This window comes from Rhamphochromis sp. 'chilingali', assembly GCF_963969265.1.
Source record: "Rhamphochromis sp. 'chilingali' genome assembly, chromosome: 11".
Taxonomy (NCBI): Eukaryota; Metazoa; Chordata; class Actinopteri; order Cichliformes; family Cichlidae; genus Rhamphochromis; species Rhamphochromis sp. 'chilingali'.
Genome location: NC_137938.1, coordinates 22,423,368 through 22,451,144, shown reverse-complemented (window position 1 = coordinate 22,451,144; position 27,777 = coordinate 22,423,368). Strand labels below are relative to the sequence as shown.

Below are 27,777 nucleotides of genomic sequence, written 5' to 3'. Positions count from 1 at the left end.
TCTTGTTGCTATGATAGCAAAGTGCTACAGCCCAGTGTAAGTTGAAAAAATATTTTAACAAACATTTAAGAAAAAGTGTTTAACAAAATTTCGTGGGCTACACACTGAACTTACAGGATAGAAACAAATCAAAATGTGTGAGTCCTTTGCACTAATATCAATCTGATACAAATACCAGCGTTGGTATCGATACTATTAATACTAACTTAGTATAAAAAGAAAGAAAGAAACTATGAATTATAATTTTTTTTCAAATAGCAACTTAAACCTAAGCGACCATCTTCTGAACAGACATAGTCTAAATATATAGGTGTGTTTTTCACACACGCTATCTAGCAAACTGCCACCCTTGAGAACCAGCTGGTGTACGGCTGCGCCATCTACTGGTCAAGAGGAGAAATAAACGTTTTGAGGCACCTGCATCAATCAGTAGTCCTTGAAGAGTCTTGTTTATCTAGGTTACGCGGGTCATTATTTGGAAAAAAAAAAATACAAGTTCCATTTTTCAGCAAAAAAGGTGAAAAAAATGGTACAGAAACAAGGAATGATTGGCATGGAGGTTTCACCAATTACAAACCTAGACAATATCAATAGCCCCGCCCAAGCCAGCGAAACGGTCCAATCGCAGCGCCGTGCTTGGCGGGGCTGGGCGGAACGTTTACATCCCTGACAAAAAGGTAACAGGTTGCATTCCCAGCAGCAGCATAATGAACTTATTGCTGTGATAATTTCCGTAGGAGTTAGGTATTTCTGTTCAGGTTTCCGTGTGGGCTTTAATGGATGTCAGTCAATATATCTGAATTATTATCGGCATACAGGAGGCGACAGGATACGAGAGGAGCAGAAGATTAAGTTCAGAAAAAAGAGGTAAGTTCACGCTGGGTTTGGGACTTCTCATAGCCAGACAGCTAAACCAGACAGGCGCCGCTCCTCAGACAGTTACTTTGACGCTTTGTGGGTTTCTGGTGCTGCCAAACGGCACTTATTTTTGATTTATGGCAGTTATCTAATAGTTTATTTGGTAGTGTGTCACTGTGAGCCAGTGTAGCTGAGCAGCTAACGATGGTTCGAGAGAAACAGCGCTACCAGCTAACGTTACTCCAAGATAACTTTTGGATTTGCCCGTTAATGAGGGGAACCAAATGACAAATAAAACAGAATAATACGTCTCTTTAAGACAAATGTAAGAATAGCGAAGGTAGGCTTAATGTCAGAGGTTTAACTTTTAAAACCATTAAGTTGTTTAGAAATGAGCCAGGTGTTTCTGTGTACACCTGTGGGACCAGGCGATCTGTCACTGGAACAACGGTACAGGAGGAAGGTTTTTAGCACATAGCTCAAAGGGATAAATGCAACTGTAGGGAAACCATTAAAGGATTGAACCCGGGTAAACAATGGATAAACATGCATTTAGAGTACACCTGCTTTTGTTCTCTTCACAGCTCATGTGAAACTGATGACACGGGCAAGAAGGAATAGCAGATTATAGTTTTGAGGTGGGGAAAGGCTCATGGATTGGGTCATGAATTTCACTAATTATAGCATTGAGCCTGCAAAGCTTCGGGTACAGTTTCAGAACTCGTAATGTGGTGGGAATGCCTCACATTGGACTAACAGATAAAGACCTGTGCCGTGTTACACGTACAAGCAGCTGATACACTCAAGTGTGCAGATAAAACGCCATAAAGTGAGTCTCCCACACTGACACACTTTCCGCCCTGTATGTGTAAAGGACAGAGAGACCAGTGTCAGGAATTTGGAAAAAGGAGGGGTGTATTTATGTGCTCCTACTTTTGTGTCATTTTTTGTACATTGTTATGCCAATGAACTCCTTTGGCCTGAGAAGAGGAATAAATGGGTGTTTGTTTGAGGGTGAAAGAGGATGAGGGCTTGGTGTTATGTCAAGAATGTAATGGAGAGGGAGTATACTCTGAGGACTGAGTACCTGACTGTCCTTTAAAAGCAGAAGAGAGAGTACAGCACTTGTATCTCTGTTGCTTACATGATCACATTTGTGATTTGCAGGACAGTCCTGTAAAACTTTATGATTCACTTGGAAGAAAAGGAGGATTAAATGTGTTTTTACAGCATCCATATGCCAGCTTTATAGCATGCTGTAAACTAGCTCTCAAATAGTCCAACTAGCAATGAGTTGATGACAGTTTGAATTGATTTGTTTTGTTTGGGTTTTTTTTAAAGGCAAATATTTTCAGATGTGGTGTTTTGATTCTTCCTTGTTTAGTGTCTGGCTGTTTTCCATCGCTTTCAACCTCATTCAGCACACAGACGTTTACATTTTCATTCTTAAGACGTTTATACAATGCTTACCAAATTTATTAGACCCCCGTGCATTGTAGGGTTTATGGCACATCTGCCCTAAATTGACAGTATCGGTAACCAAAATCATTTTTATGTTTCTGTTCTTTAAAAGTTCTTTAATCAAAATTCTGTTTTGGAAGCAAAAATCTTAATTATTGCTTTATTTTTTTTATTTTATTTTTATTTTTTACGGAAGTAGTAAAGCGCATTATTATTTTTCTGCTTAAGATGTGTAATTAGAAAAACTTTTTCTGCCAAGTCCAGTTTTGTGGCTTTATGAGGACAGAAGCTCCGCCCACTTGCTCTTCAAACCTTCTGTTTGCTTTTGGTAGCCAATAAAAAGAAAGTTTAAAGGGAGAGCAGCTAAATGAATTGTTTCAGGTGTTTATTAATTGAGGAGTGAAACCAAAGACCAGTATAGGATAAACAAGGTTTGTTTTGAACTGTGACTCATGCAAAGCTGTTCTCGTACGAGAACGAGAGAAGACTGGCTTTACTTAAAAGCATAGCACGTGCTTACGTATTTGTAGTGCTTACGTTTTGACATGAAGGGTTGTTTTTACACCCTAAGGATATGTTTTTGGCACATGTTGCCATCACCCTTGTCTGCCATCTCCAGCTGTGTCATTTTTGGGCCAGTCTAGAGATGATGCTATCACATTAGCCATGTGGATTCTGAGTCAGCAGAGGCATGTGATTTCACACGTTGCCGTTGTTTAATTTTTCTCCTCACCCATTCTGATGTCCTAATTCTTTTTTTCTTTTCCTTTCCACCTTAGGTCTTAAAATGAAAGCAGCTTCAATTCAATTTACTTTTTGAGAATTGAGTTTGAGGCCGCAGGCTCGTCTGCATAGCTGCAGGGTAGCACGACTCTCATGAAATTACAAAAGCTCCAGATATAGCTGTGCAAGCAAAGCTGGTCTGTTATTAAAGTTGCAATACTGATAGTTAAGATTCTGGATCTCCAGAGTGAACACTGTTTAGTCGCTTATTGGGTAATGGATTGCTTTCTGTATTTAAAAAAATAATAATTTCTGTGTTTTACAGACCTGAAACAATCACCTTAGGTGTGACATGTTAGTTTCACATCACGAGTTTAAGATCAAAGGAGAGCTTGTTTGCCATCCTACTCTCAGTATAGAAAGCATGTTTATTTAGAGTGCTGTGGAGAAAAAAAACTTTGGAGTGAAGCCTAAAAGCAAAATTTAAGTATTGAAAATGACTTCTTTTAATCAGATGGACAGTGTGACAGAAGAGAAAGGGGCAGGAGCAGCAGGGGTAGTTATAGCATTCCAGAATTGCTGCCCTCATTTTCCGCCCCACATCAGCTGGACAATGGGATGAGTTCTCCTTCAACCTCGTCCCGCTGTCGGAGCTGGAAGTGCCTTCCTCCTCTGTGACAAATAAACAGATATTCTCAGACAGACATGTTTCTGCTTTACAGTTTGGTTTCTTTACATCAGTTTGGCTTACTTGTTGCTTTACGGGTCACACCAGTTTAGATGAGTATGTCCCATTAAATCAAAGATTACTAGTTAGTGCACTATCTTGCGTGTCTGTGCTGCAGTCGTCAGTGGACCACACTTTTGGTTGACCTTGGTTTACAAGAGTGGGCTGAAAACTTTATGCTCAGCTTCACAAACTTGTTGTGACACACGGCGCTTCTTCTGTGGTTCCCAAAGGGTGAAAAAAATCGACCAGCTGCACACAGATACTTTCGAAGGTCATTCTCAGTGACGTCACTCCATTCATTGCTGGGCCAGTCATTACCTTCTTATCTTGCTCCGAAACTGTTTCATATATAAAACCCCTTTTCATAGTTACCACTCCTGCTTGTCTCACTTCTATCTCAGAGGAGCTTGGCTGGTTTGTCTTGTCATACAGATTAAAAAGTTAGTATAGAAATTTTTAAAAAGTGTTGCAATAATTTATGGAAGTATGTGTCTGTGGAAATAGTTATCTATTCGATGGCTACTTTTGTAGCCAGTCCTTTGTAAGGACTGGAGGAGAGGGAGGGTTGTTTCGGAGGAACAGCTTGACTTTGGATTTTATCACACTCAGCACTGATAAGAAGAGAAAAGTGGAGTGTTTCTCTCTCTCTTTCTCTCTCACTTCACCCTCCCTCTCTGTTTCCCAGCCCACTTTCTGTCTGTCACCTCCAAAGGCTGCAGACAGGAAATGGAAGGTGCAGAGCGCAGAGGTGGGGGGTAGTTTTGTAATAGTTTGGGAGAGAGTTGAATGAACCATACTATTGTGCTGTCCTGGGGGATGGGGTTTACTGGGTGACCTAAAACAAGTTATTATCAGTAGTGATGAAAAAGGCTGGCAGTGACTAAGCTTAAACAAGTGCAATGAATGGAAACATTATTTTAGAAATCCTCATTTTGTGTATTCAGGAAGTGTAAAAAGTTAGGATTAGGCAGTCAAGAAAAAGATGAATTGAGAAATTTCAGATATAGTTAATGAAAGCAGTAGTGACACTTGACTAGTTGCTGTAGTAGCTGTCTGTGTTCAAGGTGTCAAAGTTCAGTTGAGGGAATTAGATTTGGAAACTTCGAAGAGCTTCAGAAGGCTTAGTTGGTCCTCACAGGGGAAAGTGATATGTGGGTGTGTGCTCTCAGGTTAATGACTAATGGAGCGCACTGAGGTTAAAGTCCACATAAGCAGTAAAGAGCTAGAAAGCGCCTATAAATCTCAGAACACGTATTTTAAAAGGAAGTCTGTGTCTCTTATTTTTTACTTTTCAGAATTACCTGTTAATTAAAGTCTACTGTCTATACATTTGTTTTCACAATTTGAGGAATTTTAAAGCTGACACTAATATTATACTTGACAAACAGCAAATAACTATATGAAGATCTGTTTTTAATAAACAATCAGTCTTGTTATAGAACCATGAGATTTTTTTTTTGACACTAAAAAATGGCCTTACAGTTTACAGTGAAAAATAATCTCATGTGTGCAGGTCAGGTGGATGAACGATGAGTCACAGTATCTTAATGACATCAAAGACTGCTATTTACTCAAAGTTATTATCAGCTGATGTTTGAGGTGTGGCTCTCACCATATATTTTTCAGTATTACTCATTTTCTATTTGAGGTGTGGAAACACTTGCACACACATACCTCAGCTAAATCTTTCTATTCTGGGAAAAATCTGACACATGCACAAATTCCTCTAAGTTTTTCCCTCCCTGCTTCAATACAGTAATACAGCTGATAGAAGTAACCATCTTATCAGAATAAAAGCTTGATGTGCAACATTGTTATGTAGTCATACTTTGGTAGAGTCACAGAATTTTATCTAGAGGGTGGTTGTAACAAAGCAGGTTGTCCATTATTGGTGGTCCAGAAGTCAATGTCCTCATGGAAAGCAAAGTAGAAATATCTTTGATCATTTCCCTTTTTTAAAAAAAATCTAAAACATTCATATAAGGTATATATTGTTGTACCTGCACTTTTAAATCATATAGATGAAATATAAAAACATACAAGAGAGAAACTGGCAAAAAAAAAACTGAGCCAAAAAAATCAAATGAAACAAAAGATCTGTGTGTCATGAGGGGGTTTTACCTAAAATGTGATTTGATTGAAGAAAATTTGGTGCAGACATTTAATATTACAGGTAAAACATTAATGGAAATACAGCATATAGAAATCAAAATATCAGAAACAGAGTTTACATGTTGAAAATCATGAACATCTTCATTCATAGCTTTAACTCTCTTAGGTGAGCTTTTTTGCAATGTCTTGAAGTAGTCTTTAAGAATAGTTCTCCAGGCTTCTTAACAGACATTCAAAGCTCTTTTGTTCTTTTCTCTGTTAAGATGATTCCACATTGCTTCAATAATGTTGAGGTCTAGGCTCTGGGAGGTCAATCCATAACCAATAGTGTTCCAATGTGGGGGGGGTTTTCCATCCAGGTATGCTTTTACTACATTGGCAGTGTGTTTCAAGCTGAAAAATAAAGCTGCTGCCAGTCAGAGTAATTCTAGATGGTATTGCATGAAGCCTCATCAGTCTGACGAGGCTTTGGAAAGCAGTAGATGGATCAACTGAAGGGGTCAGATGCATCTTTTATGTTCTGTATCAAGTCTTTGCTGACACATTTCTTCCTTTCTTAAGGACATGAATTTCAGATACTGTTCAGCTGCCCATGATTGTTTTTTGGGGGGGGGCTGCTGCTTGGCAAAAGAAAAGAAAATGTCAAGGACTTGAGTGAAAAAGTAGTTGGTGCTCAAAGACAAAATTTGAAAGACCTTCAGCAAGCCTGGAGCGCTATTGTTCAAGGCCATGTTAAGAAAACACAAGAATGTCTGGCTCACTGGAAGAAAAATATAAAGAAATGAGGGCGCGCTTAATACTTGGCACAGTACTGTTAGTCTCAAGCCAGAATTTTTTTTTTTTTAAATTACAAAAATATATCTAACTTCTTCTTATTCTACTATTGCCAGTATGACCACACCATCTTCAGGTCAGATGACCCCGGTGGACTATGGTGTCCAGATCCGCTTCATCAATGACTATCAGAATGGTGGAGGGCAGCCTGCACCCCAGCCCAAGACCAAGACTCAGACCACATCTAAATATGGTGTAGCAGTCAGAGTGCAGGGAATTGCTGGCCAACCATATGTGGTTCTGAAGGATGGACAAAAAGGAGATTCGTATGGGGTTCAGCTCAAGACCGAGTACTCCTCTGGCTATAATAGCCTTCCTCGGAACAGAGGGAAGGCAGAGCCAGGAACAGAGGGAGGTTACATAGGAGGAGGAGAGCAGGGAGGGCTACTACGCCGGGCTCAGTCTCATGGGTCGCTTCTCGACAGGGATGGAGGGCCGAGTAACGAGGAGTATCAGTTATCTAGACCACCAGGAGATGGAAAGTCTGGTAGTTATGGGAATCTGGATGGAGGAATTGGAGTAAGGGGAGATAGAGAGCAGGGGTGGCATGTCAGTGATAGAGAGAGGGGCACTGAAAGAAATATCTGGCACGGTTCTTATCAGGCAGGGCTTAACAGGTCACTGGGGTCAGTGAGGGACAGTCCCGAGCCCCCTCCTCAGCCAAACGAGCTACACTCTAACAAGAGACAGACGTCTGTCAACAAGCTAATAAACAGGTTTGATAGTGCTAATGCTGGAGGCCAGCAGAGAGGACTGCCCCCTGCCCAGCAACGTCCAGGAGCTACATCTCCTCTCACCACCGCCAATCCCTACACCTCACCCCCATCGCCAACTCACAGCAGCTTGAGGCGCAGCCAGGGCAATGTCACCAAAATTCCTGGACAGCCAGCGAATCAGTGGGCCTCACTGGAGCCACAACGACCAAATCTGACTGAGGCACAAGTAAGAATTGGTTTTATTTGTGGTTGCACAATAAAGTAGATTTTCAGTGAGCTTTGACCACCGTAAACCGTGCACTATTGCAAGAGTAGTTTTCTGATCTATATCTTAAGGTGACCCCTGACCTTTTGCTGGACCAGGGTCAGAGTGCAGAGCTGAGCAGTGAGGAGGAGCAGGCCATGAAGACCATATACAACATCCTGAGACAAGGGTACGTGCTTTCATGTTATTAGCTCTGCTCGCATTCAGCTAATTAAATAAAATGGTAGAAAAGCAAATAGTTACGTGTTTGTAAATTCGTCATTTGACCAGTTTCTCATTTTCACAGGAGTAGTGAAACCGATGTCATCGTGAGGCACAAAGTAAAGCTCATCTTCCAGAACATTCAGCACCTTAAGGTTTGCTTGTTTTGAAAGTGTCAAATTCTATAAGTTTTTCTTTTGCTGTCCACTGAAGAGACCGTTTTCATCTATGTCCACTATGTTGACAGCCCAAACAAAGCATGAGGGAGGAGTGGATGAGTGAGAAAAGAAAGCTTGAGGAAAAGGTGGTTGCACTACAAACTGCACTGCTGGAAGAAAGGAAGGTAAGTGGAGCATAGAAAAAGAAGTAAGACAGAGATATTGATATCTATACTTTCGTGTCTTTCTTGTAGTTTGTATTTTGTCCTATTTACTGTTTTTTGGTGTCACTGTGCTCCTCTTTGCTCTCTTTTTGGTCCCCTCACCCTCCAATCGGTCGAGTTTTCTTTGTGTTAAAAGGGAGTTCTTTCTCCCAAACGTTGCTACGTGCTTTATCATCTGATTGTTGGGGTGGTCCCAACGATCCTTTGCAGTTCAATATAAATACCTTGAGCTGACTGTTTCAGTAAACTGGCACTGAGTAAGTAAATTTACACTAAACTAAAACTTCAGCAGTGTTAAAGTGACACATTATGATAATAATAATGAGTAGGACAAATTGAGCCATAATGTGAACTTTGAACCATATCTGTAGTCACATTATCTTCAGTTTCAGTGGAAACTGTGCACTAGATTTTAAGACGGTTCCTGTAGTTTCGGTGTCTTGTGGGACCTGACTAGTTTTTCCTCAAATCAGCCTCAAGAAGGTGTTAACATTCAGAGTACCCTACCAGAGTAACTCGTGTCTGATTACACGGATCACATCTAGTGCTTCACATAAACACTCAAGCCACTCTTCTTGGAATGAGAGCAGCTACTCCACCAACCAAATCGACTCAGAAACTGTCCTCTGAGTTTTTGTGCCTTTTTAACAAATCTTACCAGGAGGACTGGGGGGTTCCTTAGCTTGGAGTGTGCTTCAGATTAATCCTCAGATTAATCCCTTAAGCTCTCTGGTCGGGTCAGCAGCACACACACACACACACACACACACACACACACACACACACACACACACACACACACACACACACACTAATCTAAATAATTACCCATTATATGTTGTCTTAAGGAAGCTGGGCAGGTCTTAATCTCTAATAGCTCTTTATAACTTAAATCTCTTACACATATTGATTGGTGCACAAATGCAACCCTGCTTCAACATTTCCTAAAAGCCCATTGTTTATGCCAGCAGAGCAGACGGTGTTATGTTTCACTGCCCTCATTTATTCATCATGTCTGTCTGTGTGTAGGACTCTGTTAGCAATTCTGATCCTGCTCTGAAAGCAGAGCTGGAGAGTTGTCTGGATGAAAATCTGCAACTCCAGGAGATGCTGGACCGGAAGAAAAATGAATTAAACGAAACACAATCGGAGTAAGACCATAATGGCATGCACACACGCAAACACATTTACAAGGGAAAGCAGCAAAGGGCATGGTACTGCTACATGCTAGACAGTTGGATGACACAAGCAGCTACTGTAGCTTATTCACAAAACAAATGTGCCGGTTATATTCAAAGAATCCCTCACAGGCGTGTTTTTATTCTCATTTCCTTGAAGGCTGACTCATTTGCGTATGGATCGAGAAAACGCTGAGAAGCGGGTCAGAGATATGGAGGACCAGATGGCTGAGTTTCAAGATGAGCTGAGAAGAGAGAGCAGCAACAAGACGGTATCTCAGACATTTGGCCTCTCACACACACACACACACAAACACTGATGCACCGGGATCGTTTATCTCACCCCACTTTTTAAATAAACTGCTGTGTAGCTTCTATTTTTTACACTCGTTTGAAAAATCCTTTACTCTGAAACAGGAAGTTGATGTTCATTTAAGACATTTTTATGAGCGAGTGGTCAGAGTTATCAGGTTAATGCTGTATTTCCCTTGCATGTGCAGGATCTGGTTTCTTGTCAGGCGCAGCTGATGGAAGTTTTGCAACTAAAAAAGAAGCTGGAGGAGACACTGCGACAGAGAGAGAGGGAGCTTACAGCTTTGAAGGGCGCTCTGAAGGAAGAGGTGGCATCACATGACAAAGAAATTGAGGCGCTGCGAGAGCAGTACAGTGCGGATATGGACAAGCTCCGTAGCAGCATGGAGCAGGTGTCTCAGGTGTGCACTCACAGTAGCAAACTGAGCATCACTTACAGTTGGCATGTAGAAAGATGGATAAATACTTTATTGATCCAGGAAATTCTATTCTGTCATCATTATCCTGCCACGCTAATGCAGCGGGATAAAGAATAAAAGTTATGTAGGTACAAAACATTTTATATGTACAGCCATGTTAAAAATAAAGAAGAAAAATAAGTTAAAAAACTGAAATTGGTCAAACAGCCTGTAATTCTTAAGAAACAGCAGCAAGGAGGTTGTCTCATTCTTTCAGCTGCTTGGTTTAGGGGTCACCACATTAGATCATCTGCCTCCTTTTCTATCACACCAACCTTCCGCGTGTCCTCCTTCACTACATCCACGAACCTTTTCTGTGGTCTTCTCCTTCCTCCTCCTGCCTGGTAGCTCCATCTTCAGCATCCTTTGTACCACTATATTCCTCCTCTGCACATATGCAAACCATCTCAGCGTAGCCTCTCTTTGTCTGCTTGACCCGAGCGCTTCCATTAATGTACTCGTTTCTAATTTTGTCCATTCTGGTCACTCCTAATGAAAATCTCAATGTCAGTGCCATCGTCTCCAAACCATACATTAAAACAGATCTCACTATCTTGTAACCTTTTCCTTTCACTCTTACTGCTATCCGCTCCACCTTTCCAGCACTCTTTTTCCTCTCTTGTGCACTGTCTGCTGCTTTGACCCCAGGTATTTAAACTCGTCTGCCTTCACTATATTTACTCCTCGCATATTCGCTGTTATACCTGCCTCTTTCTCATTCACACACATGTACTTTGTCTTGATTCCGCGAGCCTTCATTCCTCTTCTCTCCAGAGCATACCTCCACCTGCTCGCTACTCTTACTACAGATCAGTGTCGACTGCAAACATCACAGTCCACAGTGATTTCTGGCTGACCTCATCTGTTAACCTGTCCACATCGCAAACAAGAATGGGCTCAATGCTGATCCCTGATGTAAACCCATCTGTCACTCCAGCCGTTCACCACTGTCTCGCTGTCCTCATACATGTCCTGCACAAGCCTCACATGCTTCTCTGCTACTCCTGACTCTTTGCTACTATCATATGCTCGCTCTCGATCCATAAGACACAGCTCCTTCTGACCTTCTCTATACTTCTTCACCAACACTTTGAAAGCAAACATCACATCTGTAGAGCTCTTTCTCAGTATGAAGCCATACTGCTGCTTCTTTATATTTCTAAAACAAGTTGAAGGATTTTAATACTGAAAATGGTTCATACAACAGAAAATGATTTAATTTCGATAGCCTTTCCAAGGACTGAGATGAAAGCTTTTCTGTGTGTTTGTGAAAGTGCAGCATTTGTTGAGTTTTACTTGAATATTTGAAAGGAAAAGCCATTCAAATGCAAAAAGAGTGATTTAACACACACTACGAAAGAGAAATGACACAACAGGTGATCAGTTTTTCTGTCTCCTACTTAAGTCTCATGCAGGGATTGAAGCAGAGCGCCTGCGTGTAAATGCGTCAGTTCGCTCCCTGCAGCAGCAGCTGGAGGACTGTCGAGATGAGAGCAGCCACTGGATGGAGCAGTTTCATTCGACCAGAGACGAACTTCGAACAACTAAACAAGAGTGAGTCTTAATACATTCTGATGTAACAGTCGTATCATTCGCAGTGTTTAGTCATCATTGCTGACCTGACTTTGACATTTCCAGTGTTCACGTGGACATGGATTTTTGTCATCATCTTGTCATGTTTTCCTTTGCACTCTCTTTACTAATGTGTTTCCATTCTTTCTCTCTCATTCTACCTGGTAAATGTTTCTTACCCTCTCTGTCAGAGAGACACCCAGCCACCCTGAAACACAGTGAGAGTCGCAAACTAAACAGTGTTTGTTTAGCTTTACTGAGCTGTAGATGTGCTGAACTGTGCTAACAACTGTCTATAGTGTCAAGGCCATTCGCTCTCAATAAACGTATTTCATGATTTTATTTTTAGCCAAATCAAAGTGTTTGTGTCTAAAACCAACAATCAAATATGGATCATATTTGTTCTAGTTCTACTTTTAATGTGTCTAGTTGTCTAGTCACAATTTGAACCTTAAAAAATTCTATTTTCCTGTTCTTCGTTGTGTTGATATAGTGGGCTGAGTTACTGTAAAACAGTGTCTAAGCATAAAGCTTTAAACGGACAGTTAACTCCAAAATCAAATTTACATCTTTTGTCCATGTCCATTAGATACACCTTGCTAATAACAAATTAGCACTTTTGAATCCTTTGTAGCACAGATTGATCAAAGCGCTGAAACATTCCTCAGACATTTTGGTCCATGTCGACATGATAGCATCGCACAGTTGCTGCAGATTTGTCAGCTGTCCATCCGTGATGTGAATCTCCTGTTCTCCACATTCCAAAGGTGCTCTGTTGAATTGAGTTCTTGTAGCAGTGGAGGCCACACTATTACACCAGCAACCTAAGCCTTTGATACAAGGCAAGCTGGATCCATGCTTTTCGTGTTGGACCCCAACATTTGAATGTCACAGCAGAAATCGACACTTCTCAGACCAGGCATCCTCTTCTGTTGTCCATTTTTAGTGAGCCAGTGTGAATTTTAGCTTCAGTTTTCTGTTCTTCGCTGGCAGCAGAGGCGCCAGGTGTGGTCTTCTTTATACAATAGCCCGTCTACTTTAAGGATCAATATTTTGTGTGTTAGAGGCTCATCTCAGTTGTAATACGAGATTATCTGAGTTACTGCCCCCTTCCCACCAACCTAAGGAATTCTGGCTATTCTCCTCTAACCGCTGGCATCAGCAGGGCATTTTCCCCAGAGAACAGCCGCTCACTGGATATTTTGTCTTTTTTAGACCATTCTCTGTAAACCATAGAGACACAGAGTACGGAAAATCCTAATAGATCAGCAGTTTGTGAAATACTCAGACCAGTCCATTAGGCACGAATAACCATGCTACATTCAAAGTAACTTAAATCATCTTTCTTCCCCATTCTGATGCTGTTTCACCTTCAGTTTTGACCATGTCTAAAGCTGTGAGCCTAAATGCATTGAGTTGCAGCCATGTGACTGGATATTTGTGTTAATGAGTAGTTAAACGGGTGTACCTAGTAAAATAGAGTATATATCCATCTATTTTATTTGCTAATGTCTATGGAGAAATCATAACCATAAAACTTTTTTTAAACTCAGTCAGCAGTTTAATCTAAGAACTGGGGCGATCGTGGCTCAAGAGTTGGCAGTTCGTCTTGTAATCGGAAGGCTGCCAGTTCGAGCCCCGGCTCGGACAGTCTCGGTCGTTGTGTCCTTGGGCAAGACACTTCACCTACCGCCTACTGGTGTTGGCCAGAGGGGCCGATGGCGCGATATGGCAGCCTCGCTTCTGTCAGTCTGCCCCAGGGCAGCTGTGGCTACAACTGTAGCTGCCTCCACCAGTGTGTGAATGTGAAAGTGAATGAATAGTGGAATTGTAAAGCGCTTGAGGGTCTCGAAAAGCACTATATAAATGCAATCCATAATAAATATTTTCACTTTTCACGTGCACAATCTTTATTTATTAAAAAAAAAAAAGCACTACAGAGGAAAAATGTGTAAATTAGATTTTGGCATAAACTGTCCATTTTAAGATGCTGAAGTGTGGTGTGGATGGCCTTATTTGTGTGTGTTTAGCAAAAACTATAATATAGACTTTTTTTTCTTGTGAATTTATTTGACTGCTATGTGGTAGCTGGAAATCAATTTATTGTGTCACTTAAAAATAATCTTTTACCTCCATGAAAACACCAAAGCAAATTCTGATACATCAGAATGATTAACGAATACAATCAAACTGCTCTTGATCAGATAATAAAACATTATTTAAAACAATTATATATGGATTGATTGGTTAAGATCAGATGCACGTGCACATTTCTTAGACTCCTGCAAACCCGTCTGGAGAAGGAGGAATTTGAGGAAGAATTAAAGGAACTCCAAGACAAAATGACTTCCATGAAACAACAGACACCAGACCCCAGCCACACACAGACTCTCAGCCAGGTGCAGTAGACAAACGCTATACTTCATCTGATCACAGAGGCTTTGCTGAATGATCTGTTTAACAAGATGTTACATTTTTGTTTAGGAGCTCCAGCAGTGCAAAGCTGATTTGCAGAAGGGCAAGTCTGAGGTAGAGAAAATGAGGGTGGAGTTTGACAAGAAGGTCATGGAGGTCATCTCTTTGAAAAAATCTCACCAGAACCAAGAGGCTGAACTGAAGTATGAGATTGACAGGTTGAAGGGCCAGTTACAGAAGGCCAAGGAGGACTTTGCTAAAGCACAAGAGAAAAATAAACGGGTAGGTTTAATCTCCCAGCAAAAAAAATAATAATTTAAACTCCTGTTTTAATCATAAAAACTAGCCAGTTTGGTCGACACATTTCTCTGAATGTGGTAGTTTTGGTATTAAAAGCATCTGTTTAAATGACTGTGGTTTATCCTCTGGTTTATCTTTTGTCTTCCTGCCTGTAGCTGCCAGACCCAGCAACCATCTCAGAGCTAGAGCAGAAGCTTAATGAGGCCCAAGGTGAAGTTGCCCAGCTCAAAAAGAAGCTCTCATTGACTGAAGAGGAACTAGACACCAGTAAGGCACAGCTAAGCAGAGCTCACCTGGACATTAACTCGCTCCATGATGCCCAGCAGGAGCAGGAGGAGGCGACTGCTCGTCTAAAAGAGAAAATCTCAAGATTAGAGGTAAGGTTGCATCCCTTACAGCACCACCCAGCTTAGTGATCCCTGGGAAACTGTTCACATTAAGGCTTATTTGGATGTCCTCTGTGGTTTCCTCAGGCTCAGCTGCAAAGCAATGCTACAGAGAGCTCAGAGGCAGAGCTCGCACTCCACACTGAGGTTAGAGGCCTGAGATCTGAGCTCGATGAGGCTAAGAGGAAAGCCTCCAGGCTGAGCCAGGAGCACCGTGAACTCAGCCAGCGTTTGGAGGATACAGAAAAGGACAAGGAGGCCCTCAAACAGACCATCAGCCAGCTCGAGGACACTAAACAACAGCAGGAGAGAGCTCTAGAGAAACTCAACAAAGACGTAAGAAGGATGGATCATTTTTATACCTGTGCAAATGAAAAAAAGTCTATATCTTGTCCTCTCTGCTCACTGGAGGATACACAGCACAATTCATTCTGTTTTTGTTTTGTCCTGCCTGCCTCCGTCCTTCTGTCAGTATGACTCTCTAAACGTATCCTTAAGAGAAGAAACGCAGGCTCTCAGGGTTCAACTGGAAGAACAGAAAGAGCGAGCACGCAAGGAAGTGCAGGAGGTGCAGCGCCACGAAAATGATGCTCACTCTGAGCTGGAAAAAAGCCAGATGAATAAACGGAAACTGGAGGAAGAGGTGTGTGCCTGTGGTTTAAGGACTTGTGTTTTTAACCTTTTGACTGAGTTTCTTTTTTTTTTTTTTTCATTGTATTCATGTATAGACAGGTAACAAGGAAAAAAAACTGTCTGATTAAGGCCCTGCATGGTGTAAAATGATCCTTCATTTCAAAGGGAATCAACCCAAACTGTTATGGCACTATATCCTGTCTGAATAATAATCAAGGGTTTAATTCTACTTCCTCTAGCACATGCATGACATTTCTAAAAAAAATCTGATCGCTCTAACTAGATATCACGGCAGAAGAAGGAGCTGCTTCTTGCATGTGAGGAGAGAGACAACCACCAGCTGGATAAAGAGCTGCTCGCCAACAGGCTGCGCCACCTGGAGGGAGAGCTGGAGGCCAGCAAAAACAGCCACAATGAGAAAACCCGAGAGATTCGCATCCTGGAGGTAAGCGGCTCATCTGCTCCTCTCCTGGTTTGGGAGAATGAGTCATTTGGGAGTGTAACCCATGGATACTGTGCTCACAGCTTTTAATACTTGTGCTCTGCATGCACTGACTCTGTGACAGTCTGCACATCTATTACATTTATAAATCAAGGGTAGCATAGCTATCAAAATATGATAAATGCTGATTATTTTAATAAACACAAGTAGTGTGATTTATTTATTAGTGTGGTTTTTCCAGCGGTGTCTCCTCTGAGCAGCTTATTAAACTGATCTCTTCTTGTTTCTATCAGGACAAACTAAAGCGTTTGGAGGTGGAGGTGGAGGAGGAGAGAAGCAGTGTGGATATGCTGACTGATCGTGTGGCTCGCAGCAGAGACCAGATCGATCAGCTCCGCTCTGAGCTCATGCAGGAGAGATCCTCGAAGCAGGACCTGGAGCTGGACAAGAATGCAATGGAGAGACATGTATGTGCACATGCACCAAATTTGTGTTTGCTAAGTTAACCAAAGTATTGTTTAACTCTCATGTATTATCGATTTAATTACAAATAAAGCCTTTGGGTTTGCATCCAACATGTCTATACTTTTTAACGTCATATTTGCTCATGTCTGTCTTTGCAGCTGAAGGAGCTGAGGAGTCGTGTGGTTGACATGGAGGGTCAGTCGCGTTCCTCTGTAGGAGTCTCCCAGCTGGAAAGCAAAATCCAGGAGCTGGAAGACCGTCTGCGGAGCGAAGAGAGGTGCAGTGAAAACAGCAACTACTGCACTCATGTTGATCTATATAGTGAAACTATTTATTTATTGCTGTGTTTGAGAATGTTTTTGTAGATTTTTGTATAGAAATGTAAAGAATGAGTCTGACATTCCTCTTACTCACAAAAGTGATTATTATGCATTGTTATTAGTGAGCCACCAGAGCACTGACGTTTATGCTTAATGTGCTTCAGCATTCAGCGACCCTGCTCTATAATTTTATGTAGTCTGCCACTTCATTCCTGTGGTTCCTAGATGCTTCCACTTTGCAGAAATGATGAAATGTCACAGACCATTACAGTACCACACTCAGTTTCAGTGAGCTCATTTGAACAACTCATTTGTTCACAAATGTTTGTAAAGGCAGACTGTATGGTTAGGTGCTTGAAATTACACCTGTGACCGAGAACATCTGATTTAAACGATTAGGACATGTGGCTTTTGTCCAAATAGAGTATGCTACTGTTTTGTTCCAGATGGCATCACAGGTATTAATTGATGACGATCATGAGTTGTTGTTCAGGACAATCCTAAAATCTAGTAAATTAAACGTTTCATTAAATTGGTTTTGTAGGTTTTCTAGGTCGTGCTCGTTTTTCTGTCAAGTGATTGAGTCACTGTTTCTAGTTGTAACATGTAACAGCAGTGAGTTGGTAAGCGGTTTTGCTCAGTAGCTGAGAAGTCTTGCTTTCTTTTTCTGACTTCAAGAGAGAAGAACACTGTGTTGGCAACACAACGTCGTTTGGAGAGGAAGCTAAAAGACCTCAACATGACACTGGATGAGGAAAGACAAACACACACTGAACAGAGAGACCAGGTATAAATATTTACCATGTGCTGAATGTAAATACAGAAATCCACTCACAGAAAGTGGAAAAGTTGAAACACATACTGGCAAACCATGCTTAAATGTCAACTGGTGTTGCAGCTTGCTCTGAGAGTGAAGGCTCTGAAGAGGCAGGTGGATGAAGGAGAGACAGAGCTGGAAAGGTTAGACGGAATGAGAAGAAAAGCTCAGAGAGACCTGGAGGAACAAATGGAGCTGAAAGAGGCTCTGCAGACCAGAGTCACAGCACTGGAGACTGAGCTTAAGTAAGCGCTTCCTTTTCCTGTCCCATTCCTCTTTTCTCTTCCAATTTGTTACTCAATGTGAGCTTCTGGTAACGATTATGCAAGGCTCTTCTTGGCAGCCAGATTATCACAGGTGTGTGTGTGTGTGTGTGTGTGTGTGTGTGTGTGTGTGTGTGTGTGTGTGTGTGTGTGTGTGTGTGTGTGTGTGTGTGTGTGTGTGTGTGTGTGTGTGTGTTTAATTGAGAGAGACACCATCTCCTCCTACTTGCGTCACAGAATGAAAAAAACTGCATTCACATGATGTAATGATAAGTGAACTCACATTGTTTAGCTGTGACACATTGATACAGACACATGGTTAAGATTCACACAGCCTCCCTGAGGTGCAGCATTACACAGTCTGATGTGTGTAAAACATTCCAGCAATCAGCCACATGTGGATCGGCGATTTCATTAAACTAAAACGGTACATTACTCATATACCACAGGGGAAATTAAATTACAAACATCCTCTAACGAGTTCCAATGAATTGCATGTAGTTCTTTGGTTTTACCAGCAGAGGGCGGGGTATCCAACCACTTTAAGGATGATCAGACTCGTGCTCAGATGTTGATGTACACTCATCATGGACATGGACATTTTGGGCTTTTAAAGATTTCTTTGAATTGTTCTGTCTTCAATGGTGGATTGATTGTACAGCAAGCATCTTCAATGACTAATAAAAAACAAGAATTAGGTTTAAATTGACTTTGGTATTTGGTAAGGCCAAGGCCTATTAACACTCATTAGTGATCGTGGTTAACTACAGTTGATAGTTTCTCTTTGCTGGCATAAAAATAATTTTTTGACAGATCTCAGTGAAAATCTAAGAATGAGAATTATGGATTTAGGTCTCTTGGAGCCATTTCTAAACAATTGCAGATTCCAAGGTCATGATTTCAACCAATCATAATGTAAGCACAAGTTATTCAGCTCTGTCACCAGTTTTCCAAGAAGACCCAAACGGTTTACCTCAGATGACACAAAGATTTTGTTATTTAACCACAATGACATGAGGTATGTTTGGATGATTAAAGGTGAAGCTTTCCAACGTAAAAACACTGTACAAGCTGTCAAGCATGTAAACACCTAGATGGTTTAAACTTGGACACAGTTGTTTGTTTTAACAGGACAATGATCCCAAACATAAATCAAAATAGTTTTTTGAAATGGATAAAAAAGACAAACATTAAGCTTCTGGAATGGCATTCCCAAAACCCTGACCTGAACCGTATTGAAAGATTTTTACACTATGCCTAAAGGCTGTGTGGATTCCTGATGAGTGTATGTAAACTTCCTGCCATGACTGTAGCTGTGTAGACAGTCTTTTTTCCCTTATCAAACCTGACGGCATCTGATTTTGTGAATGTGGTTACTGATAGTGATTATTATGTCTCACAGGAGGAAAACTCAGGCAGCAATACGCCCAGCTTTGGATTCATCAGCTCTCAGCTCAGACGATGACGACAGTCTTTACGATTCCTCCACCATCACCTCCATCCTCACAGAGAGCAACCTTCAGACCAGCTCCTGTTAAAGCAACGCTCTGAGAGCAGGTCGAAGGTGGGAAAATAAAACTCTGCCAAGACTATGGAGGAGAGTGTGCAGTTTATAGGCTTGGAGTAAGGCCAAAAGGCACTACAGACAATGAGGCAGGGGAACCTGGGGAGGTAATGACTTTTTTTTTTTTTTTTTTTTTTCCATACCAGTATGAATTGAAGGAAACAAAACATCCTCAACATTTGAGGGAATTTCCTTCAGCATTCAATATATGCAGGTGTCCTCCAGGGTACAGTTGAAATCCCTCCATTTGATGCACATTGTACACCAGCAGACACTGGGGACTAGTCAAAAGCCTCCAGCATACAAAAACGTATCACTAACCAAGTCTGTATGTTAACTGCATGAGAAGAAATACAATCTGAAACAAAACAAAAAACAGGCAGGTTATGATTTTCTTTTTTTTGTTTGTTTTTGGTACAAGTTCATCATGTCTTTTTCAGGGATGAAGCCTCTGGTCAAGCACTTAAAGCTGATCGTCTTGCCTTGAGCGAAATCCTCATCATTTCCTTATTTACATGTTGGACTTTTTTCCTCTGCTGTTGTTCTACACAATGCAAAGAAATGACGTAGATTTTCTAACAAACGTGGACCAAATGTTGACACTGCGAGCATTAATTGTAGATACAAACAACCTCACATAAAAAAATCTTACATTTTCTGAAAGTTAAATTACTAACACAACCTTATGTGGATTGCATTTTGTTGTTTCTGAATAAAAAGTGATTTTTTTTCACTGAAAACAAAAATATTTAGTTTTGGTTTAAATTTTTAGCTATGGAATATGTCCGATACATTTGAGACATTCAATGACAGAATTCAATGTCAAATAATACACAGGGAAGCTGAATTGTACAATTATAACAAAATTGCCATCTTATATTTATTGTTTTAGGGAGAGACATAAATTCTGTTTGTGGTGTGATGGGAGAAATGGGAAGAATGTGTGAAAGTTCAGGTTAGACTTACCTGGTGAGTCTTTTCTGCATCTGAACAGGATTCCTGGTTTTCCAGGATTTCCAGTGTTTTGGTTTTGTGGTCCATCCTGACAGGAAACAGTCTTTTCACTTAACAACTGTTCTGAATATGAAATGAAAAAGCGTTTTCACTTTTAGAGCAAAAGTAGTGGCCAAAATTTTCAATTAGTCAGAAGATTAAAGCTGCGCAGCTCCTGTGCATTCCCTTATATCAAACCAGTTAAACTTATGCTGTATCTACTTTGTATGTAATTATAATGCCTTGAAGTTGTTAAAGAATCATCTGTAATTCACTTGACAATGAGTTTTGTGAATGTTTTTTTTTTTTTTTTTTTTTTTTAATTTTGTAAACATTTTTGAAAAATCAGTTGAAGTTAAAATCACTTTTTTCCGTAGTGTAAAACTGTTTTCAGAGAAACTGGAAAATAGTAATGAATATGATTTATTAAATGCAGATAAACATGTTGAATCAAAAGATGCTGGTACGCTGTCATTGTTGGCTGGAAACATTTAAAGCTGTCTGTAATTAAGTTTGTTTGTTTTTTTTGTATTGCAATAATTAAGCCACATTAAATCTATTAATTTAAAGAGGACAACAGCCCTACTTCACAGTGAAAGTTTTTACTTGATAGGATTTTGTACCCTAGCCTGCCTCTCTTTCTGTGTGTCTCTCATTGACTGAGACAGCAGGGTCCATATTGTCATGATGGCATCATAGTGTTGCTGCACAGCCATGAAGAGATTCTCCCGTTCCACCACATCCCAAAGGCGCTCTGTTGGTTTGGATTGAGATCTGGTGACAGTGGATGCTATTTGAATACAGTGAACTCATGTTCAAGAAAACAGTTTGAAATGATTTGAGTTTTGTGACATGATACGTTATCCTGCTGGAAGCAGCCATCAGAAGAGCACAGTGTGGTCATAAAAGTACGTACGAGCCCCCGGCCTCTCGGCCTGGGGCTCGGTCACTCAGGCACGGCTGGCTGCCGGCGGAGCTCACGGGCGCGTCACTGCAACTCCCCCTGGCTTCTGCTCCGCGGCTGCTGAGTGAGCCCTCATCTGGGACTCTCCTCAGCTCTTTCTGGGACAGTGGCGCGGCTGCCCCTCTGTTGGTCTTCCTTGGTCTCTTGTATTCTGGGGGCCTCTGGATGTCTGGAGTTTTGATCTCCACCATACCTGCTTCATGCCCTGGAAGACAGGGCTGTGGCCCCCCCACACCCTCTAGCAGATCATTACATGAAGGAACCTTTTAAAAAAACAAAAAACAAACGCGTCCATGCTCACAGGTGTACACACGGGTGATCACACCCACAAACTACACCCTTTTTGGCTCCTACCTCAAAGCACACTGTGTTCTGTTGATCTTATGTGCTGCACAATAATGTTTAATATTTAGTATTTACTGTCATATTCCCATATATCATTATGATGTTGTTTATTCTATTACTCTTGTTCTCTTCTGCTTGTTTTCTTTTTTCTTTCTCAGCAGGTGATCCAGGTGATTGATATATGCTTTTTTTTTTTTCTTTTTTTTCTTCTTTTTTTTCTTTTTCTGCTCATTCTGTTGGTTTTTGGTTTTTGCCCTTCTCCCCCGTCCCTCTTCTCAGCTGTTTCTCTTTCCCTCTTTCTTTCTCCCCTTCTTTCCCCCAGTCAAGTCTGTCCCATATTCAGTAAGTGAAAATAAAATAAAATTAAAAAAAAAATAAAAATAAAAAATAAAAGTACGTACATGATGAAGAACAATATTCAGATACGCTCTAAATGATGCTCAGTTGGTACCAAGCGCTCAAAGTGTTCCAAAAAATATCCCCCACACCATTACACCAGCAGCAGCCTAAACTGTTGATACAAGGAAGGAATTTGTAACCGCAGACATTAGCCTAAGGAGCTTGGAAAGAAAAGCAACTGGACGAATTTTTACGTTTCTTGAAAATAACTTAAAGACGTCGAGTCGCTTGTCTTTCCAAGCTCCTTACATTACCATGACCTGGATGACAGAGCCTTCACAGACACCTAGACATTAACCCTCAGCTGCCACATATAACACAGAAATCTACAAACTAACATTTGTCACTTCTAATCTAAACCTGCAGTTGATAAATGCTGTCTGTATAGTATCACTTCCAAAGATACAATATCGCAAAGATTGCTCATGTTTGTTTTGGCAGCAGCACCAAACTTCTCAGGAATTAAAGGTGAGTTCCACTGAAGTCTGTTTCCTATTACTGTTTGATAAGTGCGTATTTGGATCTGGCTATGATTTCTAAGCAGTTTTATTCCAGTCTGCTTCCAGCTCTTTTGGAGGAATGTTTTTTTTTAATGACATGTTGCCAGTGTGCACAGAAAACCACAGGTGTAATTAATAACTCTGATAACACAGTTTCTGTTTATTTCAGTTTACCTGCCCCAAGGCTCTAACACAGAGGCATGACTTACACTTCATTCATAAATGTTTTTAACATAGCTGTACTTTTATTCTGTGGTAAAAAGTCTTCTGTGGCTGTCTTTTTTTTTTTTCATCACACAGTTTCAAGTGTACTGAGTCCTTAAATGTCCGTCTTTCCTTAAGTGAGTGAAGTAGCCTATACATCCTGCATGAACACTTGAGAGAATGACAGCAGAATTACACAGATTTTAGGTTGGCACTTTGTAGATTCAATAACAAAAAGAACAGCATCCATCTTCTGCCACTTATCCAGTTCAGAGTTGTCAGGAGGCTGGAGTCTGTCTGAGCTGTCATGGGGCGAGATCCAAAGTACACCCCTGATGTTCTGCTCTGTGGCAGAATAGAACAACAAGCTATAAATTGTTTTAAAACTGCACATTTTGCTTGTTGTAGAGGCCACAAATGAGTGTTGTTTTGACTCCGGGTGTCTCCTGTTGCATAACTGTTTCTGCTCATCACGCCTGTGATATCCATCAAGCAGAGCAGAATCAACCACAGCTGCTGTGCTGATAAAAGATTTTATCAACACAGGCACACATCCATGTGATTACAGGGGTCAGTCAAATCTGGATGAATATTTTGCTTTCTTGTCTGTTAGATTTCAGCTTTCTGACTCAGCTCATACATTCTCCAACACCCCAGAACAAACTGACATGCTGGCACATTGATGAGGCCAGTTAGAGAACAAAGGATGAGGCAACAAGCAAACAAGACTTAGTAACATTAAACTGGAAGACACTTTTCTCAGTTAAATCTGACATTTCACAAAGCGACATCAGAAGAAGAGCAGAAATCAACCGTGCGTTGGGCTCCCGCGCTCTCAGTACACTGTTATCATCATGTTTTTACATTTCTGGAACAAACATGACCGTAACGCTCTAAGCCAAATCTGCCTCTAACTTTGTTTATTGTGTGACTGGAATCATTTTTTTTAAAGAAACAGTTGCACGATTATTATCATCATCATAATTAAACATTACACTGTTAAAAGTGGACATTCACACAGCAAAGAGCATGAAAATCCCGAAACCAACCTGTGCAACACCCTGACAGACTTAAGACGAATTAAAAACATCTGTTTGTCGAAGCTCTGTGCAAATAGGATTAGGGCGTGCAATGCATGTTACTACAAATAGCCCAGTGTGTTTGAGCCGGCACCGTGAATCTCCCAGTGATGCCCAGTGGTGGATGGTTTGTTGGTGTCAGAAGCACAACTGGGTGAAGCGTTCCAGGAATGTACCGAGTCAACGTGAAAACAAGTTCAAGGAAGCTTCTACAGAAGTGCAAATGAGTGAAATAATGAAAGGAGACAATCAGCAAACTCTCCTCACTATACTGGGAACAAATCTGTGGCTTTTGCTCTTTAAGACACAACATTTTATGACTTTAGGGGTTTTTTTGCTGCATTTTTAAAAAAGATATCAAAGTCAGCACCCTGGAGGGAACACTTCACCAACTCCCTGGGTTATTTATGTGTTTACATCCTTTTTGGCACATCGGCACACACAGACTTTAAGTCTTGCTGATTTTTTAACAAAGTTATTTTACCTCCCATGGAGCTATTGTGCGATTGATCTACAAAAGAGGTAAAATGTGCCTTTCCTTTCCTTCTCACTGGGAGTTGAACTTGTAAATATTTTCTTGGAACAAACTTATTGGCATGAAGTCACACCTTTAATGTTTGTACAATACCTGTTTTGCTAGACTAGAACATACTTTCCGTGGGTGGGATTGGGTTTCCATATGATTCCTGTTTTCCAGCACACAGCATTAAACCTGAGAGCTGATTTGCCAAAGAGCTGGGTGTGTTGGCTTTAGAAATCGTGGTGTGTTTGTCGTTACGTATGGCTCCTGTTGTTGAGAAACTGCCCTGCCGAAGGTGTGAAAATATTTCTGTCTGCCTTCAGGGGTTTCACATGTAGAAACACAATAAAAACAGAAGCAGTGAAATTACCCACACACTGTGACTAATGTTTTCAGTTGTTCTGTTGTAATTGCAGTGCACAATTAATAAAAAAGATAAGGAGTGGAGCAAAGACTGTCATCATGCAGTGCTTTAAAAATAACTTTTCTTGTGTTCAACGCTAAATGAGGGCTGTGTCCAGATTCTGATATCATGATTCCACTAAAGCGTGTTATGTAAGTTTTCTTTTTTTACAAGGAAACTGACAACAGCGCCCAAATTCAACTTTTCTAACTAACTGCTCAAACCCACCTCCCGTATTTCTGCTTGTTATAATTTAGTAGATGATTAGCTCGTGATTTTGCTCCCTAGAAGTAAACATAATAAAAAAGAGTCACTCCAGAGGGACTCATCCTTTTTATCTGTGTGTAAGGACATGACCTGTGCATCCTCAGTGGTAACCGCAGCCCTCAAGACAGGAAATGAGCCATTGTTTTCTGTAAGCTTCACTTTGATAATCTAAAGTATGTGACCACACTTATAGCGTCATTATTATTTTCATCAGTTTGTCAGCTCCTCTCTGCATTACACAGAAGTGCACTTTTAACCCAGTTATAGCAGGTCAGACAATGTTGTGTTCTTGTTCAGGTCACATGGTTAGATATCAATATTTTAAAGTCTCAATTTAGGAAAAACTTAATGCAGTCTTTTATATTTGAATTTTGGCTTAAACTCATTTTTTAAATGCCCCAGAACAATGTGTACAACTCAAGAAATGCGTAAAATGTCGACTTATTTTTAACTCTTTACACCTTGAAAGCCGACTGGGAATAACCTTCAAAACAACTGGATGTGCATCAGTAGTGAGTGTGATCTGTGCCTGTGCAGCTACCCTTGGAAAAAGCTGCAAACCACATCTTTATGGATATATACCAAGGTGCAAAAGAGGTTTATCAAATGTTGTCTATAAGTGGGAAAGAGTTAAAGGATGAGTGCATAAAGTTAAAAAAAATCCTACAGTATTGGTGGAATTTCTGTTGAACCATATCAGACGTGCACACTGGCTCACCGGGAGTGAGATGAACAAATCCCAATAAGCTAGAAGTATCTAAGTTAAGAAACACACACATGAACACAGAGTGGTTCCAGATTTGACATCAAGTATGTGAAAGATAAATACTGTATTTTATTTGAGTGTGATTTTCCTTCTCCCTCACCAAGTACATCCAGTAAGTATAAAATGAAGGTTGTTTTATGGTCTTTTGTTATATTTGCATTTACCTTTTTTCTGTCACAGCGTTTGTTGAAACTGTTATCTGGTTATGTTTGGGCTTCAGCAGGGACACGTTCACAGAGCAGCACTTTTCCTGACTCACTTGTGTTAGCCCTTTTAAGGTAGCCAATGAGACATTTCCATTTAGTCGTCTACAAAGACTTTAGTCCAGACAGGCTTGTCAGATTCTTGAGGATCTGAAAACACTAATGCGTGCATGCATGAAAACATAGACTCTCATAACAGTCTGCTGTCTGATCTCTGGATCAGTGCGTCTGCATGCGACCAATGGCATGATGTAAACTCATAATCAGGACTAGGATTGTTGCTTGGTGTGTGCATTAGGTGTACACGTGCTGGTCTTCTAGTTTGTGGAGGAACTTCATTCCCAGTGATAAATCAACCATTAGTGAAAGCAACCACTCTGATATAAAGGTTACATTCTTGGTTAGTGACTGGTTACCTTGAAGTGATTACTTATTAAAAATGCAGGTCATGTAGACAATTTCGCTAATGCCTGGTTAGGCTTTTCCTGCTTTTGTGCTCCTGGTTTTTGCTCCTGGTTCGAATTCACTTAACTTCATCCTTTTGTGTGTCACTCTGAGCTGTTGTTTGCTCCTAAACGCCGCTAAAGTCGTTATCCAATTTGAGGTCTGTGCAGAGCTGGATCAGCTGCTGCTGCATCAGCTACATGCCAGCAGAGGAACGCTCACTCTGTTACTCATTTGTTCTGTCACCTTTGTGCCTTCGGGGTGGCCTGTAGAAATATGCAGCCCAGGTCGTGCAACAGTAGGAATTCTGCAGGAACAATAAATGTTTTGTAAGCTTTGGAGTTTTACATTACTGCTGAAAAAATCTGCCTGGCACCAACAAATTAATAAACACATAAAGAAAATAAAGAAGTAACCTTTTTGTCAAGCTTTTGGACGCGACTGATTTGTTTTGTGACTGGAGGACAGCTTATTGTGCTGTTTTATGTAAAGTCAACATTAAAGGGATTAAAGGGAACATTTTAATATTTCATGTGTTCTGTTTTGAAATGCTGTAAATCATTTTTAGGCTTTGAACTGAACTGTTAACTGTTATGTGAGGACATGTGGTTATGCTTTGCTGTCAAAGAATAAACAATTTCACAATTCAGTTAAAGTAAATCAGCCATTTACCTGGTAGTGAAAACAAGCTTAGCTTGGTATTGCAGTTGAGTGATATCGTGAATGAGCTGTGCTTTGCTGACCTCACAGGAATGGGTTTATATTTGGCCATATACGTTCATTTTCACCCCCAGTCCCTGGCACGCTGATGTCATTTACAGACAATAAGGGAAAGCCATGGATGCGGCCTGTGAAGGATATGACTGGCAACCGAAAAGCATAACTATAAAGGATATTAAACATCAAAACAGTAAAACCAATTCTTCAGATTCATGCATGGAGTCAAAAACACATTAACACAATTACTAAAACATTCAGGCGATGGCAACACATTAAATAAGTAGCTTTGACATAAATAAGTAACACATGTTCACTGTAACAGCTTCTTTTCTCCTTTTAATTACACTCTGTTTTCTTTAGCTTTATTTGATTGTTTTACTTTTAGAGCAATCTTACTGCCTTGTATTTTTGCTTTTTACATAGCAACTTGTAGTATTGCAGATTTTTACTTACTGAGTACCTATTTTTCCCCATATTACCGCATTTTTTGTCCGTTTAATTGAGATAATCTGCTTCGTTATTTTTTTATACGTACTCCCCTTTAAGGCCAATACCTTGCTTTA

The 27,777-nt window shown here is 40.6% G+C and overlaps 1 protein-coding gene across 2 annotated transcripts; it reads left to right on the top strand.

Moving 5' to 3' along the window:
* Positions 1-677: 677 nt before the first annotated feature.
* Positions 678-20,968, top strand: cgna (cingulin a). Of its 2 annotated transcripts, none has more exons than XM_080896032.1 (20): positions 678-867; positions 6,775-7,660; positions 7,798-7,868; positions 7,986-8,055; positions 8,148-8,243; positions 9,312-9,433; positions 9,621-9,732; positions 9,961-10,173; positions 11,636-11,784; positions 14,081-14,201; positions 14,287-14,499; positions 14,673-14,894; positions 14,991-15,239; positions 15,376-15,546; positions 15,820-15,981; positions 16,272-16,445; positions 16,602-16,720; positions 17,442-17,550; positions 17,662-17,825; positions 19,246-20,968. In XM_080896032.1, exons 2-20 carry the CDS (start codon positions 6,776-6,778, stop codon positions 19,379-19,381), a joined length of 3,558 nt encoding a protein of 1,185 aa, XP_080752158.1. In that variant the 5' UTR covers positions 678-867; position 6,775; the 3' UTR covers positions 19,382-20,968. The 2 variants fall into 2 exon arrangements, with proteins under 2 accessions (XP_080752158.1, XP_080752157.1); XM_080896031.1 differs by having other exon boundaries at positions 7,771-7,868.
* Positions 20,969-27,777: the final 6,809 nt, after the last annotated feature.